Source organism: Lactuca saligna, chromosome 8, assembly GCF_052625555.1.
Source record: "Lactuca saligna cultivar CGN05327 chromosome 8, ASM5262555v1, whole genome shotgun sequence".
Lineage (NCBI taxonomy): Eukaryota > Viridiplantae > Streptophyta > Magnoliopsida > Asterales > Asteraceae > Lactuca > Lactuca saligna.
The window spans coordinates 239,055,471-239,077,998 of record NC_136424.1 but is presented as its reverse complement, the minus strand read 5'-3'; the positions used below and the strand labels follow the sequence as shown (position 1 = coordinate 239,077,998).

The following is a 22,528-nucleotide window of genomic DNA, read 5'->3' as shown; positions in this document are numbered from 1 at the left end:
TTTTGTGTATAATTATTTATACTTTACACCGTTACAAACGATTTCGAACTCGAGAACAACCAAACCACACGTAAACTAGTTATTACAGGATTGTGAGACTTATCTTCGTTATGCCCCTCGGGGTACCAATAAATCCTCACCGGTAGTATAACCAGAGTCTCCTGGAGGGAGAGCGTGAAATTTGTGAATAGATCTATTCGGGACCGACAATCCCACACCTGAACAGTTAGCTACAGTTAGGTGGGCATGCCTGGGGTGACAAATTTTGTAATCGTACGATGCCTGATGAAACGTCAAGGAGGTCACCTGTCATATTACTATGGTTATACGACTCACAATATGGATAAAACTAACCTTTGTTTATGGGAAATCTTTCTTTTATAGTTTTATTTTAAGTAATAAAACTACCTATCTACTTACAAGAGGGTATTCCAGGGACACAACTTTGGTTTTATTTTAAGTAATAAAACTACCTATCTACTTAATGGAACAATACTTTTCATACAGAAATCAACAAACATGTTAGAAAATATTGGATTTTCTTGGAAAACATGCATACATATTTCAGAACTTGTTAACAATGGTTTTCGACACAAACAACATTTTACTTATATTGGAAAGAAACCATTTATACAAATTCAGTGACTAGTTTTCAATACACAAGAACATGTTTATGAACTCACAGGCTTTATGTTGATACGTTTTCAAAACCACTTGTATTCTCATGGCAACGATAGATAGGTACTATGCCAGCTTTTGGAGAAGATGGAGCATTTTTTTAGTCTCGTCTTTATCTTTTGCTATATACTATTATGTACAAATTATGTCCTCAAAACACATGTAAATATTCATATTGTAATGTAATGGTTATGTTTACTTTGATTGCTATGATACGATTGTTGTGATACTACGTATGACGTCACCCGCCCCCGGACGTTCCCGCCGTTGTTTTTCTTACGGTTCGGGGGTGTGACATGTTGATATAATCAAGAAGTTACTTTGTATGTATATGAGCAAACAATGAGTTCACAAACCAAGCCTATGGCTGATGCCCTATCAAGATCTATGCTTATCGTTCCATAGATGAATATGGTATCATGCACTCAAGCAATCGGACGAGTGAGGAGTTGTCAATTCCTACTAGCGCTATCCATAATGACCATTCGCTCAAAGAGTTAATGGTTGGAGCAAAGTGTAAGGAAAGGGACTTATGATGATAAGGCCTCGTGTTTCAAGTTCCATAGACATACATATCAAAATACAGCAATCATGTTTGATACAAATCAATTTAAATGCAACGAACAATAAACAATTTTTCGGACATGTTTTTCCACCCTAAAACATAAAAACTGAAAATAGGGGGAGTTGTGAATACTCAGAATGCATTGAGATGATGCAAATGATTCCTTGAACTACGTTCCACTTGTACCACTATCGATTACAACAACGATATTACACACTGATGAGTTTCTAACCGAAATCTAATACTATTATACTTACTATTGCAATAGAATTACGCCAATATTGTGTTAAAATTTTGATATTGATAAGTTACCAACATTTATAGTGAAATTTAGATTTCTATGAATCAATTTATTGTATAACAAATTCAAGTGGAAATTCCCATTATTGAAATGTTAAAATTTAACATTTTAGGTGGTGTTTCAATGATTAAATATTCAAAAGCTAAATCAGTTTAGTTCCAAAATTTTCCAAACTTTGTATTTTAATTCTAACTGAACTCAAAGAACCCAATATAATTTTCTTGAATTTTCGATTTGTCCAGCTATTTTTCACCATTTTAATTTCCTGAATAATCATAAAATCATGAAAAATACTAAACTATTAATAAAAATTACTAAACTTTGGATTTTGGTTTTAACAATGTTAAAGGGTTTCCAGATAAGTTTTCATGGGTTTTAGATATGCATAACCATTTTCCCAATATTTAATTCTCTAGATAGATATAAATCCATGAAAAACATCAATCAGTGAAGAAAATTCCCCAAACTTTATGCACCACTGATATGAAACATATATAATCTGATAAAAATAATAAAATATATTTTCAAACAGTTTAACTTGATTTTTCTAATTTTTGTATATTTATTCTATCAAAATAGAGATAAATAGAGAAAAGTTTCAAAATTTTCCCAAACTTTTTGTTCTACTGTTATTACACATATGAAATTTGGGAAAATATAAAAGTTGGTTTCCAAATAGTTTAACTATTTTTCTTTGTTTTATTCATTTAAATAAACATTAATTCAAGAAAAATTATTAAATATTAGGTAAAATTCACTAAACTTTTTATTTATGATTTATATCTAATAGAAGATATTCTTATGAAGTTTCATAATTTTTGGATAGGTGTAGCTATTTTTCATTAATTTAATCCCTTAAATCCCTTAAATATTCATTAAATCGGGAAAAATAAGAAATTGTCTTGAAAAAATTTGGAAATTTTTTCATAGATTCGATATAATGTCTATAATATGCGAAAATTAGGAAATATGGCGTTGGACATTCATAACGGTGTTTTGATATTTATTTTTCTTCAAGAAAAATAAATTAGAAATCAATAGAAAACAGACTTAGAAATGCATACACCTTCATGAAAGCCTTTACTCAGTGCATATGTGATATTCTAAATTTACCAGAATTTATTAACCATCAAAAGTATTTTATATGAATTATTTCTCTTTTTTTTTTCAAAAATTACAATAAATTGAGAAAAATGAGTTATTTACTGAAAATTTCCAGATCATCTTGTTTTGTTGTTTGAATTCTGGGAAAAATCGTACTTGAGAAGAAAAAGAAGTTTTAGATATTTATTTATGAATAAATCCTTGATGAGCATTCTTAACAATGTACTTTGATAATCAAGCCTTTAAGCTTGATGTTCATCACATGCATTATGATTTGAAGACCATGAATGAACTTATTTTGTTCAAAATGATGTTTGTAAATGAAAAACTTGAATGCATGTGGTTTGAGATCTTTAAAACTTATAAAATTTAAGTTGGTGGATTTGATTTAGGTTTTGATCATTGTATTTCACCTTCTAATAACATCCATGTTGTTTTGGGGTGAAATCCTACCCCTATTATCATAAAATTTGACTTGCATGAACATACATGTGAATAATCTCAAAGAACAGTATTTGTGGAGAAGAAAAATGCAAGAAAACTTGATATTTTTGAAAGAAAAGTGAACAAAATGTAAGGAAATTGATTTTACCTTGAAGATCAACTTCAAATGATGAATATTCTTGAGTAAAATGAGGAATTTTTACTGAAAATTTCACGGGTTTTGGAACTAATTCATAGAGTGTCACACCCCCAAACTATAACGGTGGAAACGTCTGGGGGCGGATGACTTTGATGTACGGTATCATAAGAATTGAATAGTAGCGATCAAAGCATTACAACCATGGTATTGGATATTTAATAAGTTTATATTGTACTCAAAACATTGTTTACATGATATCAATGCATATGATAAAAATAAATAACGTGATGCGATGACGTCTCATCCTCCAAAAACTCTTTGGTTACCTGTTTACCAATTCACTGAGAATACAAGTGATTTTGAAAAGTTTCAATGAATTTCAAAGGATCTTAGGGTTATTTGTTTATCGAGTGTACCAAACTAATTTGCATGATTATTCACACATTATACCTGACACTTGTTTGTAAGACCCAGGGTTTTGGCCCCCGACCTGGCAAGGAAGACCACGAGGCGGATCGTGGCATAATGACAAGACTATAGTTAGTACATAACACGATTGATTTTTTGGAAGTATACTATATAACTCTTTCGTTTTAATATCTTATTTATGCAAACAATATTTTTGACATTTGAAACAACTAAATAACTTGTATGGACTATACTTATTTATGTTAAATGTATATTTAAAAAAAAAAGTAAAAAGAAAAATTGAAATAAAAAAAAAATTATAAAAAATGATATTTAAAAAAATAGTAAAAAAACTGAAATAAAATAAAAAGTAAAAAAAAACTGAAAATTTGAAGAAAAAAAAATCGGTAAATATTTTTCAGTAAATGTTTTTTTCAACAAACTTATTTTAGTCACAAAAAAAAAAAAAAAAAAAAAAAAAAAAAAAAAAAACTCCTAAACAGGGCCTAAAACAGTAAAACGTGAAAAACAATAATTTTTGAATTCATAAATTCGTAATTAGTATACGCGATTTACAGAAAAAATATTGAAAGATTTAAAGAAAAAATGGAATAAATGTGATAATCGAAGCTTTGAAGTTTCGTGGTGAAACAATATTTCTGCAATTGCCTTGCAGCTTCGTCTCAAGGCATCAAATCCGTGGAGAAACCGCTTGAAACTAAACCCGCAATTAGGTTTCGTTTCGTCTCAGTATCAAACTGAATTCAAAAATTTCTGCATCAACGCGTATAATGAGTATCTATATAACGCTTTCTACAATTCTATCAACACCATCAATTCTTCATATTAATTATTTTACTTCAGTTTCTTCCAACTCCTAATCCAGAACATCACTCAACAGGTCTTTGAAATCATGAACAAATCTAGTGAATACAGATGTGTATTCAATCACATCGATATAGATGGAAATGGTATGATCTCCCCATCAGAGCTGCAACGCTGCATCGGATTGATCTGGAACCAAGGAATTTTACTCGAAGAGGTTGAAGTTGTTGAATCGTGAAATGGAAACAACGGAAATTTAGGGTTTGAAGATTTTGTTGGATTAATGGAAAGCGCAAAGGAAGAAGAGAAGCTTGAGGACTTGAGGAAAGCTTTCAGAATGTATGAAATGGATGGGACTGATTGCATCACTCCGAAAAGCTTAAACAGGATGCTGAATCGACTCGGTGAGTCGAGAAGTGTGGATGAATGTGTTGGGATGATTAATCGATTTGATCTCAATGGTGATGGAGTTCTTAATTTTGATGAATTCAAACAAATGATGCTTTGAGATTTCGAATCGTTTCATCTAATTTCACATTCTTGTATTATGGAATCCATCCATTTGGAAGATGTAAAGAAATAAAATAGATAATACACCTGGTGTTGATGCCATAAAATAAATCCAGTTTGAATGCATCTCAACATATTTTAAATCAATTTTTTCATAAGAATGGACACCTGGTGGACTGGTTTGTAGAGTAGCGTACGTTTAAGTTGTCTTCTCAACCTTATATGCTTAACAAGATGGTTTAGCAAAGGTTTCAATATGAAGATCTCATTTGCATCAAATTGGTTGAAAAGGGAAGCTAACCATTGTCTTTTGGGTCAAAAAGAAAGATACATAGTGCCCAAAAGTTACATGAATACTTGATTACAAAAAGAAATATTGGTTCTTTTTAGCTGCAATTTTATGATACGGCCATATTTTTTTCAATTGCTACAACAACTAAATGTCAATGTGGTCGTATTTTGTGTAGCCTATGTCGATTGTTATACTTGTGTATATGGATCTTAACAAACTCATGTGCCATGTTTGTGTGTTTCTTCCGAAAAAGATAGATCATGTTTAGTGGTTTTGTCATTGTTTGGTCAAAGTTTTTAATTGGGTTGATGTTACTACTCCTATAAACAAGTTGTGATGTTTAGGGTTGGTTTGATGACCTAATTGGCTCTCAGATCATCTCCAACCCATCTTCAGTTTTTCCTCTAAAAATGAAGTAAAAAATGAGGTAAATGGTGTTTTATCTCCAACCCTATTCCATTTTTCTCTCATTTTTAACCCCAAAAAATATATTCAAAGTATATTCTATTATTCCAACTTACATATATTTGCAAACACACTACTCTACTAATTTAGTTTTAACAAATATATAATCTATATTTTTTTCATTACATTAATATTAAATAAACAATATTATATCTATAATACACTTATAAATAAATATTATACACGAATTTATAAAAGTATTACACATATACACTTTTAAATAAATATTATACATACATTTATATAAATATTAGACATACACATTTTGTAAAATACGTTATTATTTTTTTAAATTTCAATATGTATTTAATTTTTTATATGAATTTAATGAAAAAAACAAATTTTATATTTATAATTAATTAATATAATTTAATATATAACAAAATATTATAGTTATTAAATATTATATTTAAATTATAATTAGTATGTAAAAACGAACTAGAAATGTATAAATATATAAACAGAGGGACTAAAACCGACAACGCAAAATTCATCCCCATTTTGGTAGAAATGAATAGTATACCACCATATTTGGTGTAATACTATTCATATCTTCAAAAATAGGGGAATAAATAAGGAAGAGTTGGAGAAGAATAAGAAAGAAAATGAAGGAAAAAATGGAGAACAGTGGGATCAAAATGCCTTAAGGCTATTTTAGGAGTGGTACTTTGGTTGATATAGAGGTTTAAAAACAAGATGATGTTTGGTGATAAACTTCAATTCTCGAGTATAATAGATTAGTATTATTATTATTTGTTAACAGAAACAAGATAATGTTTAAGGTTTCTTTTGGAGCGATTGGATGGAAAACCCCTTAATGGCATTATCTTTGTAACTGTTTTTATTTTTTTTATTTTTATTTTTTTTTGTAAACTTCTTTCTAGCACTAATATATTATAACTTTTTTTTTTCTTTTTTTTTTTAAATTAACTAATAAAAACACAAAACTCAAAATTTTGAAGTTATAATTCTCAAATGTTGAACTTAAAGTATTAATATAAATTCATTAGGGGCCAAATAAAATATTTCCTATACAATTCTTATAATCGGTTGTAAATAATTTAATATTATTATTCTACAGTTAACAATAGAAAATAAAACTAAATTATACCTTTTTGGATGTTCCTGGAAGAATTGTGCATCTCGATCATACAAATTAAAACGTGAAAAACAATATTCTTCAAAATTTATATATAATAAACTCAATCCTCCTTTTAATATAGTTTATTCTACAAAATATTAAAAGATTGAAATAAATGTTATAATTGAAGCTTTGATGACGCAATAATTCTGCAATTTCCTTTCAGCTTCGTCCCAAGCCATCAAATCCGTGGAGAAACCGCTTGAAATTTAACCCGCAATTGGGTTTTCGTTTCGTCTCAGTAACGAATTCAATTCGAAATTTCTGGCAACAACGCGTATAATGAGTATCTATATAACGCATTCTACAATTCTATCAACACCATCAATTCTTCATATTATTTTCCTTAAGTTTTTTCCAACTACCCCCACTTCTCCAGAATCATGAACAAATCTAGTGAATACCAACGCGTATTCAATCACATCGATATAGATCGAAATGGTATGATCTCTCCATCAGAGCTGCAACACTGCATTGGGTTGATCTGGAACGATGGAATTTTACTCGAAGAGGTAGAAGTTGCTGTGAAATCGTCACAAGGAAACAATGGACAGTTAGGGTTTGAAGATTTTCTTGGATTAATGGAAAGCGCAAAGGAAGAAGAGAAGCTTGAGGACTTGAGGAAAGCTTTCAGAATGTATCAAATGGATGGGACTGATTGCATCACTCCCAAGAGCTTAAAACGGATGCTGAATCGACTCGGTGAGTCCACAAGTTTGGATGAGTGTGTTGGTATGATAAATCGATTTGATCTCAATGGTGATGGAGTTCTCAACTTTGATGAATTCAAACAAATGATGCTTTGAGACTTCAAATCGTTTTGTTTGTATTATGGATAATCCATCAAATTCGAAGATGTAAAAAGAATTGTTATTCAAGTATAGTAAAAGAAATAATACCCTGGTGTTGATGCCATAAGATAAATTTGAATGCATATCAGCAGATTGTAAATCCAATTTTTTCATAAGAATGGACACCTGGTTGGACTCGTTTGCAGAGAAGCTGGTCTTCTCAACCTTATATGATTACATCCATTGGCCATTGCTGTTGACATCTCATTGGCTTTTCCCCTTTTCCATATTTCTCTAATTTTTTTATACTTGAGACAATGAACTTGCTAATTAGAAACAAGAGTAAATTACACGAATGGTCCCTAAGGTTTGGGGTAATTTGCGTTTTTGATCCTTAATTTATTTTTTTAACTCGGAAGATCCTTATGGTTTGTTTTTGTTACGCATTTGATCCCTACTGTTTATTTTTGTTAAGCGTTTGGTCCCTGTCTTATCTAAAAAGACTATTATTTAAAGGGGAAAAAATGATAGGGTATTTAAAAAGGAAAAAATGATAGGGTATCTGAGGTAAGGTGAGGAGGTGGGATTAGGGTTGTGTTTATTTAAATAAATTAAAAAAATCAATTGCATAATAGTCTTTTTAGGTAAGATAGGGACCAAACGCGTAACAAAAACAAACAGTAGGGACCTTCCGAGTTAAAAAAATAAGTTAGGGACCAAACGCGCAAATTACTCTAAAGCATAGGGACTATTCGTGTAATTTACTCTAGAAACAATTGATCTGAAAGATATTCGAAACCATAATGGTAAGGTATGTAAAGATTGCAACTTGTTATGCATTTGCCTTAGGCCTTAGCTTTCTCGTGTGTAGTTCCGTGATACCTTTTTGGAAACATTATTTTGAGGACTTGAAGGTATAAATAATAAAATTGATTTTGGGTTTCGCCAGTGAGGAAGGGTGACGAAAAAGGCAAGGAAGAGGAACATCGATGGTGATGGGGGAGGAGATTGGAAGATGGAGAAAAGGATGTACATAAGGGTAGAGCCGGTTTACAATTTAATATTTATAAAAAAATAATAATAAAATAAAAAATGAAAGTAAGTAAAAGATAAAGATAAAAAAATAATATTAGAAAATGATAAAATACACATTTGATATGGAGCGTGTTCAGCAAAATTAGCTGCTAACTGGTAGCTTGTAACGGATAGCGTGTAACTTTTAGCTTGTAGCGTTTTGTCAAACGTTAAAAGTTAGAAGTTCTCATACACTCCGTACAAACACACCAATAGTTTAGAGAAAAACCTGTTACCCGTCAAAAAATTAAAACGAGACCATTACTATTAAAAGAGAATCATCAAAGAGTAAACTTTGTAGTCTATAAATGGTTTAGGACCAATCAGCCAATAAACTAAAACGATTGGACTTTTCCTTTAACACCTCGTTTCCGAGTTCAATTTATGGGCTTGTAGTTTCAATTAGATTATATGGGCTTAGAAGATTGGTCTGAAGTTTGTTGCAAAAATGAAGAGATTATAGACCAAAAGGGTTAAAGTTGTACATCCTTAATTCATGTGGACTTTGGCGCTGTTTTCAAAATTGATAGAAGAAAGGAGCGGGGATCTAACCAAATACCTTATCTTTGATAAGGTTTGTTTGGACGCATTGGTTTAATCTGATTCAATCAAGTAATTACAAATAGATTTTAATTTTTAAAATATGTATCTAATAGTCTAAACTAAATTCAAATTCAATCTGATCCAATCAAATTACAATTCGGTCGGATCGGTTTTATAATACGGTTATTAAGAGACAAAACATTTTAAAAAATAGGGGTGTTGATCAGGTAATATTTTCGGGTTTTCAGTAATTCGGGTTTTTCATGTTAAAAAAAATACCGGTTACCCGACCAAATTTAATTTGGGTTTGATAATTTGAGTAGTGGGTCGGGTTTGGATAATTCGGGTATTAGCCGATATATATATATATATATATATATATATATATATATATATATATATATATATATATTGAATGGCACATGAAAATAAATTTAATGAATAAATATGTCGTGATGTATTAATCTTGTTTATATAAACAAATGAGGTATAAACGAAATTACTCAAACTTTGAACATTGAGATTTTTTAGTCAACAATATTTGAGATATCAAGTAATCTTTTAACAACTTAATCTAATTTAATAAGATGTTAAAAAAATAAATAGTTAAAGATCTTGGTTTAAAATTTTAAAATGTTCAAGATAATTGTAGCCATATGTTTTTCAATTTTATGAAGTTTCGTAAAGTTAATGAGTTTGTTAGTTGCAATAAAAACTATAATCTAGAAAACCGTTAAATTTTAAAGAACAATGTGATATATAAACAGTTGCTTTTAATATTGTTGGTGTTTGTCATAATAAAAGAGATTCATGTTTTACAACAATGATAGTTACTTTAAGCGTGATAAAATACCTGTTACATAGTATAAGCTCTACGAAAGAGAAAAAAAAATAATCCGAGTATACCCGAAATCCAACAAATGTACCCTATACACGACCTTAAAAAAATCGAGTTACCCGAATACCCGAAAAATTAACCCGATACCCGATTTACCCGATACCTGAAAAATCGGCCGGGTATTTCGAGTATCGGGTAATTTTGACAAAGCTATTAAAAATATGTATAACTTAAATATTAATCAACTCTATAAAATAACTAATAAAACGTTTTAGTTACGAATTATTATTTATAAACAACTATTAAGAAAAATTGATTATAGTTTAATATTTCATTGACAAAAACTTTTAATAAAAAGTATATATTAAGGTATTATACCGGATGAAAGTTTCTAATGACTAATAAAATAATTTAGTAAATTATAAATGATTAAAGATATATATATATATATATATATATATATATATATATATATATATATATATATATATATATATATATATATATATATAAAATAAGTTGTTATTCAATATTTTGGACTATTCCGTTCTTATTTTAGAAACCAAAACCAATTCGAAATGCAAAGTAATAATTCGTTTAGCTTCAAATTAATCCAAAAATCTGAATATCCGAACCAAATAGTCTAATCCAAATTGTCTGATTGGACAATTCGGTTTTAACTAAATACTGAACAACCCTAGGTATATAACTAATATTCAGAGAGAGAGAGAGAGAGAGAGAGATGTCCTAACTCATTTTTCATTCTCTCTTATTGTCTCTTAATTTTCTGAGATAGATATTTTAAGGTTTCTTCATAACACTGCTTTATTCATACGTATTTGATTCAATAAGTTTATACATCATAATATTTTTTCGTTCCATCTTCTCATCTCTTAATTTTTTTAGCTAGATATTTTAGGGTTTCTTCGTAACACTACTTTGTTCATACATCTTTGATTCAATAATTTTATACATCATAATCTTGTTAACCTATTTTAAGTATCTTGGAGTGCGTAACATCCTAAAGTCAAACCATAATATTTTTTTTGAAATTAGAGTATAAGTTGTATCAAAAGGTTTTATCCATAATCATTAGCAAATCATAAATATACCATCTCACATTGTATCAACATAAACATAATAAAATCGTGGACGCTAAAGGATGTTTTGAAAACCATAGTGCAAGGAAGGGTAGATAACTAGATGCCACGCCCCTCTGATAATGCCCAAATATCCCAATCATGTCAGTGTAACGTCCGCAGATTCACGCTAGTCAATTTAGAAATAATAAGCGTTAAAAATGACTTTTTGATAGAAGATTATTTAGCATAAATAATCTTAACTAAAGTTATAGTATATGTCACCAGTATTCCATACATATAAAGAACACTGAAATCCAACTTATAACCAAGAAGTTATGACCCGTCGAACTTTCACGACTAAACTGACACGGTGTCGTGTATCGTAAAAAGTAAATTATTGATAAGCTAATTTTTAGCCTTAGTAATCTAAAAAAAGAGTTCTAGTATACGTTAAACCAAAAACGTACATAAAAAGTACATCCAAATTGAAGATCCCATTAAGATACATTAGCCTTAAGGAAGTTATGATTTTTCTAAGATTTAGTGTAGCAATGCACAGCCCAGAAATCGAATTTTAGATCAATCGACTTTTAGCCAACACAACCTAAATGAAAATTGAATATCTCATTAAGAAGAGCTCAACGATATAACGACAGACAAAAACGGACGCCGAATGACAAGGTTATGAATTTTTAATGGACTTTAACTATCTAAGCCTGTTAAAATATAACTTTAAAAATAAAGTTAAATTAGCCAACAGAGTCTAAACGAAAGTTGTAGATCTCGTCAATACCTACACATGGATATAAAGAACATCAAAAGCGGAGCTCTTATACAAAAGTTACGGATTTTAGAAGATAATTAATTTTTGGGCTAAACCAACGAGCGATACGTGGCGCGATCTGAGCCACTGCTTCCTCCTCACGGCTGGGCACCAGATGGTGACATGTGGCAACATTACGACCAACGTAATGTTGGGGTATGCCTAGTGTACAACCACATTATAGCCTATAAATATAGGCGCAAATCACTTCATTTCTCACACAATTCTAACCCATTATCTCCCAAACACTCCCAAACCCTCTAAGCCTTTCCCTAGCACCTCCTAGTTGTTTGAAACGAGCCCTAGAGTGTCGTAAAGCCCCGAGAAGAAGAGATTTTGGCTCAGAAGTTCTGCAAGCGCAGAGACCGGTTCCTCACTAAACTCCATTGTAAGTGAGTTATGCTTACCATACTTTAAGTATAACTTATGTTTATGTTCATTATCTTTATTATGAACCTATTAACAGGATTTATCAGTGATTCCAAGTCGTTATACTGATTGATCTGCTTACAAGGATGATGTCTAAGCTGTGATTTAGTTAGGTGTTTAAAGTGGGATTTCCAAATAGTATACTTCGTATACCAAACGGACCCTACCTCCAATATGATCCTACCTGGTTGTTCCTTACTTAATAGATCTTGAAGTAGACTTTTGAGTTAAGGATGAATCTAGACTAATAATTAGTCGCAATAAATATTAGGCTAAAACTTAGTGATAATAATACTAGGTTTCGTCAAAGGAAAATACAATTGCTAGAAGCGAAGCGCTGTCCGAATTTCGATTCGTCACTTTGACAAGTGAGTGCATAGTTACTTTCATCTTACACATAGATATGAAGTATTTAATATTAAAACATGCGATATATGATTATTATATGTGTTCCTGATATCTATGCTAGATGAACGATTTATACATGTTTACGTGATGTAAACTGTATATGTATTTTATACCTATGAATATATTGGGTAAAGACGGGGTAGATGAATGATGAGTGATGAAAGATGATATAGATGATGAGAGGTGAAAGATGATGAGAAGCCTTGACTTTAAAGTTGATCCAGTCATCTAGCAAAGTACACATGACAAGCACAGACTATTATAGACAGTCTAGCGAAACACTAACAGGCTCATAACCTGTAGGTGTTTTTGAACTACGTGCTCACCAGATGTACTCTAAAAACCTTGGCAGCTATGGACCTAGTGCCTTACAAATGAACATTGGTAGTTGTTCCTAACAGAGAATATCGGCAACTATGGACTTAATGCCTGTAGGATAAATCCTGACAGCGATGGACTTCGTGTCTATTCCTTAGAACAATCCTTAGGAATAAATAAATGAATATATGATTCTTAGGGGTAGATCCTTAAGAATAAAGAAGTTAATGGGGATGAAAAATTGCGTTACTTTTTTGATGATTAAACATAATAATTATATTATTTCCGGTTAAAAACCCTATGTACTCACCTGGTTTACCAACCTGATCAACTCAGTTTATTTGTATCACAGGTATCTATGCGAAGATACATTAGACTGAGAGATTAAAGGAGATGTAATTCATTAGTGTAAATGAATATAAGGTCTTTTTAAATTTATGTTTCTGTATTGACGATGATATCCCAATATTTTTAATATAATCAAAATACATTTCTTCGGAAATTCTTTGATAATATATTTATCATATTTTTGGAGACAAATTCCGCAATAATATTCTTCAAAAAGGATACTCTGATTTTAAAATAAGCATAAACAAATCAGTCTTTTCTGGCTGTGAAAATGGGGTTATCACAGTTGGTATCAGAGCATTAGTTTAAGTGAACTAGGAATATTTAAGGGTTTCTAGACTTAAACTTAGAATGCTAAGAAATGATTGTGAGATGAGTGTCTGCTATATTTAGAAAATATGGTAGAATAGACACAAACACTAGCTTATTTTAAAGAAGTTACCTAAATTGATTTTATATGCTAAATGATTTATGCTTTACGATGCTATCGTATGATCGAATCTATGGTCTATTGAAAACTGGATCTGGAAATTCTATTTGCTCATGTTTCTAAACGTTTAATTACGTTATTAGAACTAACATGTAAATTTTTAGAGTGAAAAGGAGATTTATGCGTCTGTCATAAATAAAAATTTCCCTATCTTAATTCTCATCACTACCCACTGAATGTATGGTTTTATGTATTCATCAACATGGTGAGAACTCAAAGCGGACTTGAAAACAGTAATCAGTAGCCTGAACCACGAGTGATTGAGCGTGCCCCAGAGGTAGCAGCTGCACCCGAGCCAATTATGATGGCAGGAGTACAAGCAATGATACAAATGATGTTGGATCGTCAGATGTAAGAGACAAGGCGTCAACTTAAACATAATAGGGATGAACCTACTATACCCATTGTACAACCTAAGCTGAACATTGAACAGTCAGAGGAAGGAAACTTTAGTCAGATTGTCAGTCATGCTGAGCCATGTATGGTTAGAAGAAACCAAAAAATAGAAGAAATGATATATGTGGATGTAAGTACAAGGATTTCATGGCATCCAAGCCACCAAGTCTTTCTGGAAGCCCAACGCTGGTAGAAGTCATGGATTGGATCTCCGAGATAGAGATGATGTTTGAAAGTTATGACTGCGGAAACAAACATAAGAACGCTCTCGTAGTTACATTGTTGAAAACTGGGGTATTAAGCTACTGGAAGTTACTAGCTGATACCATGCCCAAAGGAGAAGCTAGCAAGATATATTGGGAAGACTTTTTAGTGCAACTGAAAATGCAGTACTGCTCTGAGCATGATCTTCTGGAGATCAACAATGAGTTTTAGAATATGGAGAAGGGAAGGATGAGTGTCACCGAGTATGCTACAATTTTTATGGAGAAAATGAAGCTTGTTCCTTATTTGGTTCCACCTGAACTCTCCAAGGTCAACAAATTTAGCAATGGATTACCATAAGACTTTGGTCCAATGGTGAAACAAGCAACCACCTTGAAAGCCACCATATGGGCAACTAAGAATGTCGAGACCCAGTTAAGGAAGAAGGGTATGGAGAGAGATGAGGTAGGAGAGAAAAGAAAGTTTCATGGTCTTCAAGATTCGAAAAGAAAAAAAGGTTCCCAAAGTCTGATCCCAACAACAAAAGGTATAGGGATAGCAATGAAGAAAATTGGTGTGATAAGTGTAGAAGAAAACACATTTGGAGATGCTCTAAAGAGGTGACCTGCTTCAAATACGGGAAGACTGGTCACTATGCCAACGAATGCACAACCAAGATAGAATTTTTCTTTAAGTGTGGTGAAGAAGGACACATCAAGAAAACTTCCCAAAGAGGGAAGGAGCTACAAAGCCAAACGTACCACCAAAGCCAAAGGCAAGAGCATTCCAGATGATCCTTAATGAAGTAGGCGATGATGCAAGGGATAAAGAGTAAGAATATATATATATATATATATATATATATATATATATATATATATATATATATATATATATATATATATATTGGAAGAATTTTAAAGGTTTAAAATTCAACCCTTATACTATTATAATATTATAGGTTTAATATATATATATATATATATATATATATATATATATATATATATATATATATATATATATATGTATGTATATGAGTAAAGTCAGTCTTACCGTTAGTAGGCCTCATTCACGAAGTCGGTCTATAAGGGGGGTATAAGGTTACTGCCTATAAAATGGCAGTTTAATGGGTGTCCACTCTCACCCAACATTTCCTTGACTGGTGGAGGGTCGTTAGCCGAACGGGTTTGACCAGACATTTAAATTCTCATTAAAATTATAATGAAATACTAAGTAACTAAACACTTATAAATTCCCAATCTTAGTTGCTTAGGAAAATGTGAATATGGTACTAATCCATGAAATTGCACTTTGTACCTTGTTAAGTCATTAGTGGAGCATGTTGTTGGATTAATGTCTAAGTCCATAACTATAATTGGTAAGACTTGACCCGACCCGGCATGGTCCATTTGGGTTGCATGGCATCATGCACTTGGATAGACTATAATGAGAGAAATAAGACACTTACGGTTATTAATATATTATAAGTTCTAGTATATTAATAATAAGAATAATGAGATTATTTAATTAGTATTGATCAAGAATTAATTTGGAATTAATTAAGTGATCAAAAGGAGACTAATTAAATATATGGGTTGATTGTGTAAATCATTCATTCTTATATATGTGGGCTTGTGATCCAAGATTCCTTATGTTGGACTAAGTCCATGGGGTGACCCATGGATACTCCATGGAGGTTAAAATCCATGGAGCATAAGGAATGGGTAAAGTCATGAGTTACATGGTGTAACCCTAATAGCCACCATATAAAAGAAACCCATGGCTAAAGAAATCGACACTAATGTGTGTGTATGAGGGCTAGACGATTTCATGAAGTGTTCTAATTTCTCTCAAGTTATTCCAAGTGTATTTGGTGTTGTGTGAACCATTTGAGGTGTCACACTTGGGGCACTAAGCACTCAAGCTTCATGAAGACAAGCACCATTAAAGAGGTATGTATTCTATCTTGTTATATTTATATTTTGTATGCTAGATTAGGATAATACCTTGGATGTTCATATTTGCATGTATAATAGAGAAAACATAGATCCAAGGTATTTAGGGTTGCATGTACACTTAGGAGTGTTAGGATGCTCATAACCCAACAGTGGTATCAGAGCCTAGGCTTGTTTTCTTGTTATACCTGCAATAGAAGCTGAAAAATCGAGTTTTGATGCTGTCAGCCCAGCTGACTCGCCGAGTCCATGAAGGGACTCGACGAGTCCAAGGCAAAATGCATCCAACTCGCCGAGTTGTGTTCATGCACTCGACGAGTTGGACCCCAGACAGCATATCTTCGAGGTTTTCGGCTAGAAATGGACTAGGAACATTACCCTAAGTTGTTTTGAACTTATAAACTTGTTTTTTAATGTGGTAATGTTCATGCTAATCCATTTTCAAAGATAATTGTCAATAGATTCATGTTTTGTATTAGTTTAAAGGTTAGACTAATTACATGAAAAAGTTTGATTTGAATTATCTTGTTCTTATGAGTTGCTTAGATTAATAGAAAAGTTGAGTGAAAAAAGTTGTTTTCAATCCAAATTAATCTAAGAGGTGATTCTAAAATGTGTTTTTGTAACTTGTCCTCAAGTTATATGAAAAGTCACATTTAAGTTTCATAAAAACTCATAAAAGTTGGCAATGGTTACAAAAGATGAAGAGTCTTGTCCTTAAGTTATGGAGGTTCAAGAGTCACTTCATTAATAAATAAATAAATAAAATATGTAACCTTAATTAATTCCATAAGTTATAAAATAAAGAAAAGATTAATTCTTTATTAGTTTAAAGTCTTCCATAATTTGTCCACAAGTTATGGAACTTGAAGAGTTTTTGGATTAAAACTACTTTAAATACATAAGTTATGGAATTAATTAGTTTTGAATAGTTTCAAAACTTGCCCTCAAGTTTTGGAATTTGTAAAGTTTTCTCTTATGAATACTTTAATTCCAAGTTAGCCCTTAGAATTTTAAAAGTTAAAATTCAACCCTTATACTTTATAATATTATAAGTTAATAATATTTATATGTATAAGAGTAAAGTCGGTCTTACCGCTAGTACGCCTCATTCACGAAGCCGGTCTATAAGGTGGGTATAAGGTTGTTGCCTCTAAAATGGCAACTTAATGGGTGTCCACTCTCACCCACCGCTTGCTTGACTGGTGGAGGGTCGTTAGCCGAACGGGTTTGACATGACTATAATTCTCCCTTCATTAAAAGTATTAATGATAAATACTAAGTAACTAAACTCTTAATAATTCCCAATCTTAGTTACTTAGGAAAATGTGAATAAGGTGCTAATCCATGAAATTACACTTTGCACTTTGTTTAAGTCGGTTAGTGGAGCGTGTGTGGTTAACCGGCACACTAACTCGTATTTAACAAGGTAGGCAAAGGGTAACTTAATGTTTATCATAGTATCAATGGAGTGTGTATGGTTAACCGGCACATCGATTGAGGGGTAAACACTTAAGGGTACCAAGTAATTTGCATGGTTACTTCACACCTTGTTTTGTGATCCTCGGCATCCCAATCACAAAACCTGAAGGGCACACTCGAGATTGAAACATGCCATTGAACAGTTCAATGAATCTCAAAAGATCTAGGAATTTCAAATCCAATTAAAACCTAATAATACATTTCGTTTATCTTGGTGGAAATTGGTGAATCGTCATTCACCTACCTTTAAATTGTTTTATAGCTTGGATTACGGCATACCTCTTCTAAGTTATAAAATAATTTGTTGGGTCCTAGCCTTAATATTTTCATATTGGGTGTCATATTAAGGACTCAAAGATCAACTATCTTGAATATCTCCCATAACATGTCTGGTTTAGACATTTATGATCTTCCCAAATCTCTTGAAACAAGCATTCCTAATGAAGATGATATCCCATGGATATCATACTTCTTTCTCCTCCTCCAATTATTCTCCCTAACCCACAAGTTCTTGAAAAGTTTAAGGTCACTCAAGCCCTATTGGCAAGGCAAGGTCTAGGTGTGATCACATCTTGGAGATGTAGTCACATATTGACAAGCCGGGAGAGTTGGGTGTCAAGTCTTGAGAAAGTTGGTGGTTCAATCACTTTCTAAGTCACATAGTGAGTTCCTTTGGGACACCTATGAAATAGACTATGACAAGACCCTTAATGATCTTATCTATTGTTAAGATCAACTTCCTGAAACTTTATGGACATTGACAATGGTGACACTGGAAATACAGAAAAAGCATTCTCTTCCCAATGGAAAGGGATCGGCCATAGTCAACTCGGTTGAACAAATGGTAAAGAGAAAAGCTAAGTCTGTAATAGTCCTGTGTACCATTATCGAAGGGTCCATATGTTTATATTGCCAAAGAAAGGGTCATTATTTGCGAAGCTGCCAAATTTACCTAAGGGTGTTAAAGTCAATAAGGTTGACTCTGCTTCAGATAAAGTCCACTACTCTAACTCTGTTAAGTTTCTATTTTGAGATTCCTGATACATGATGTGACTGGGTCACGTGGTAATGTTTTAAGAATCAAAGAAAAGTAAAGGAACTTAAAGAAAGAATATGCTGAATCTGATCGCATAGATGGATTTCTATCGCGAAGTTTGAAAAAACGGATTCTTGAGCTAATTCTTAGGAGTTATGAGATATTGCTAAGGAATAGATAACAACAAGTTTTTCATATGGATTGTAAGGATAAGTTTTTCCGCATAGTTTTAAAATAAAAGAAAATTTTTTATTTTTAGTTATTTTAAAATATCCTTACAATGGCATTTGAGGAGAAATTGTTGCTTATATGATTCCATTAATAGAAAGAGTGGAAATATGAAATTGATTCCTTCATTTGTGGTAATGTCTAAATTTACCAAATAAGAAAAGATTCTCATCACCAAGTCTCAATTGGACCGAAACTTGGAATCATGCAAGTTGTATAGCATGATGAATGAGAACTTTCAAGTGTTGGAAAAATTAAGACTAATTACTTGTTCACATGGATGTATGAGTCAAGTAATGGACTAAGGGATCGAGTACATAATCATGTGCACTGATTAAGTCCACCACAAAAGATATAAGGCTATTCGTCATATTTTACTAAAGCTCAGTAAATATGATTATACTTACAAGCTTAAGTGTAACTCTGAGACATTGGAAAAGGTTTCAATGCATAGCAGAGTGGATAAGAAGAATCAAATTAGGCAGAAGGATAAAAGTTTCTCAAATCTGAAAAGATGGGAGAGTACTTTAGTATCAGCTTTGTGATCATCTTAATGATTAAGAAACCATATCAAAATTTGTTCTCTAAGGAAGTCTTAGTGCATTCTCATGACTAAGAAGAAGGGATCTTGAATTGTTGAAATGGTTAAATCAAGAAGATGAGTCATACTTCGTTCCAATACAAGTCTTAGAGTCATACTCCAAGATTGTAATATGAGTGACATGTCTTAAAGAAGGTTTAAGAACACTTATCAAATGTAAGAGTAAAAGTTTTCTACTCTTGTACATTTGAAATTGGTAAGTTGTGATGTTTTGGATAAAACAAAGACCAACTTAGGCCAATTGTGTGAAGTGTTTGTCTTGATTAGAATCCACACTATCTCTTGGATGTTTGACAAGGGAGTCTTATAGGTCAAGAGGACAGTGGGAGTCTTAAAGGTCTTGAAATTCTCAAGAACTAATCAAGAATGAAGCCTAAAGTTCTTCACTAGCACACGACTTGAGGTTTATAACCTATCGTGTTGACATATTCTGTGCCCATTCTAGTTAAAGTTGGCTTTGCATATGAGTTCTTAGAGTTCTCAATGTGTTGCACAACAACTTGGAAGCAATGGTAGGCCCTTGAGCTGCCAGGTGGCAAGAAGTTAAGATTGAGTTCAGTCCATATGAGTTTGGATTTGTCATTATCCTTGTCTTGTGACTATGGTTTTGACAATTCACATGGATAAGAACTCATACACCATTAAATCTAAGTGTCATAAGGTTTCTCTCTGATTCATGAAAATGATGGTGAGGAAACACTTTCACTAAGCAGATTTTAGATAGATAGGAATTGTGATATTTGCATTCTCGAAGTCGTTAGTGGAGCGTGTGTGGTTTACCGGCACACTAACTTGGACTTGTGAGAAGTGGCAAAAAGGTCTAACCATTATGATTACGGCATCCCTCTTCATAATTGTTTAGACACACAAATGCGCTATCTAAGGGAAGGTGTATGTTTTTGATAAAGTCTTATCAAAACAATCTAGTATCAGAAATCTGAACTTTGGAAAGAAAGTCAATAAAGTATTGATTTCTAGAAGTCCAGCTGTTTTTTGAGTACATGTCAAAGCTAGTGGGAGCATAAGTGTTATGCTAATAATCATCATGTTAGTGGGAGCATGATAATTATGATAAAGATTGCAAGTTAGCAATGTTAATTATAGAAAAACAAAAGGTTTTAATTGGGAAAAAGTTGTTTTGCTATAATTAAGGGAGAGGAAATTATACTTCATCTCAAATCTATAAGCTTAGATCGTGAGGTTTTAATCATTTAGTCAAGGATATATATGAATTTCATGTTGGAATGGCTCAACATAAGGAAATTCTGTATATGGGTCCATTATTTGCGTTCTTAAATTCGATTATGATTACGGCATTCCTTTTCATAATCTGAATTATGAGAACTTGGCAAATAGAAATGGAAATGTTATAGCAAAAGACTGGTTTAGTCTTTATGTGAGACATCATGAATCGTGTCCCATATGCTTCGGATATAGGATCGATTACATGTGCTATATATTCATCCGTTCTAAAATTTTCCAAATGCCTAGGGCATTAAGAAGGGAAAAGGTTTAGAACTGGATATGACTAAAAGGATTAAACAATTGTCGAGGACAATCTAAGGTTTACCAAAGATTGGTTGCTCAAGGACAGTTAGAAGTATAGTAATAATTCTGGAAGGACCATATTGACATAATCTGTAAGGAGGCAACTCTTGTTCAGAAGTGATAGTCGAAATGGAATCTGGAAATGTTTCAAAGTTAGAATTTTCAATCTGTGTAAGATTAAGGAAACTTAATGCAAGAAGGATGATTCCAAGGAGTTGATCTCCTTTGGAATGCTCTGTAATGATTGTTGCCAAGTCTTTGTGAATTTGTGCATAATCGTTACAAGAGGATCAATGCATATAAGTTTAGAATCTAACAGATTTCAGTAAATGACATGAATTTGGAATTCTTGCATTTGCAATAAGGATTTGGGAGTGTGAAAAGAGAATCATTGAAGATTATGTTCAATTGATCTAGTTCACAAAGTAGAGATCATAGACAAACATAGTATGCATACTTGGTGTATGGCATGACTAGTGTTTAGAAAACATAGTGTACATGCTTGGAGCATGGGACAACTATTGTTTTAAATTCAAGAATAATGTTGATAGCTGAAACAGTATACAATAAATAATGTGTAATCATATGGTGATAAATAAAAGGTGTTTTATTTATATTCATAAGTTCTGAGACCATATTGGATTCAATTATTATTGTGTTTCACTTTGCATGTTTTGACTTCCCGAATAAGCTAGGTTATTCTTTCGGAATGACTAAGTTATTCAAACCATCCACAGTCGGTCATATGTTGGAAGTAGATATGAATTAAGACTGTCATGGGTTGGCTTGTAGAGGTCTAAGTTGTTGGACAAAGGGCTACAACACTCATGAGTGCTCATAAGTTCTGAGTATTGGATTCAACCCGCGCTCATTGGAATCACTTCATGGGTTTTATCACGAGTGATCATGAAACGATAATATCTTATATTCTTCAAACCTAGAGATATGAGTTGTTACTATGAGTTGATAGTACATTGATTACACGAAATGCATTGGTAACTCGATTTTATAAAACGTGTCTTTGTGTATGATTCAATAAGTAGTAGAACAAGCCATATG

The 22,528-nt window shown here is 32.1% G+C and overlaps 1 protein-coding gene across 1 annotated transcript; it reads left to right on the top strand.

Annotated features, from left to right (window-relative positions):
• Positions 1-7,255: 7,255 nt before the first annotated feature.
• Positions 7,256-7,678, top strand: LOC145010550 (calcium-binding protein CML38-like). The gene has a single exon (XM_078969075.1). The coding sequence runs from the start codon at positions 7,256-7,258 to the stop codon at positions 7,676-7,678; it is 423 nt and encodes a 140-aa protein (XP_078825201.1).
• Positions 7,679-22,528: the final 14,850 nt, after the last annotated feature.

Excerpts from the sequence above, each read along its gene's own strand:
- LOC145010550 (XM_078969075.1), top strand. The coding sequence starts at position 7,256 with ATGAACAAATCTAGTGAATACCAACGCGTATTCAATCACATCGATATA.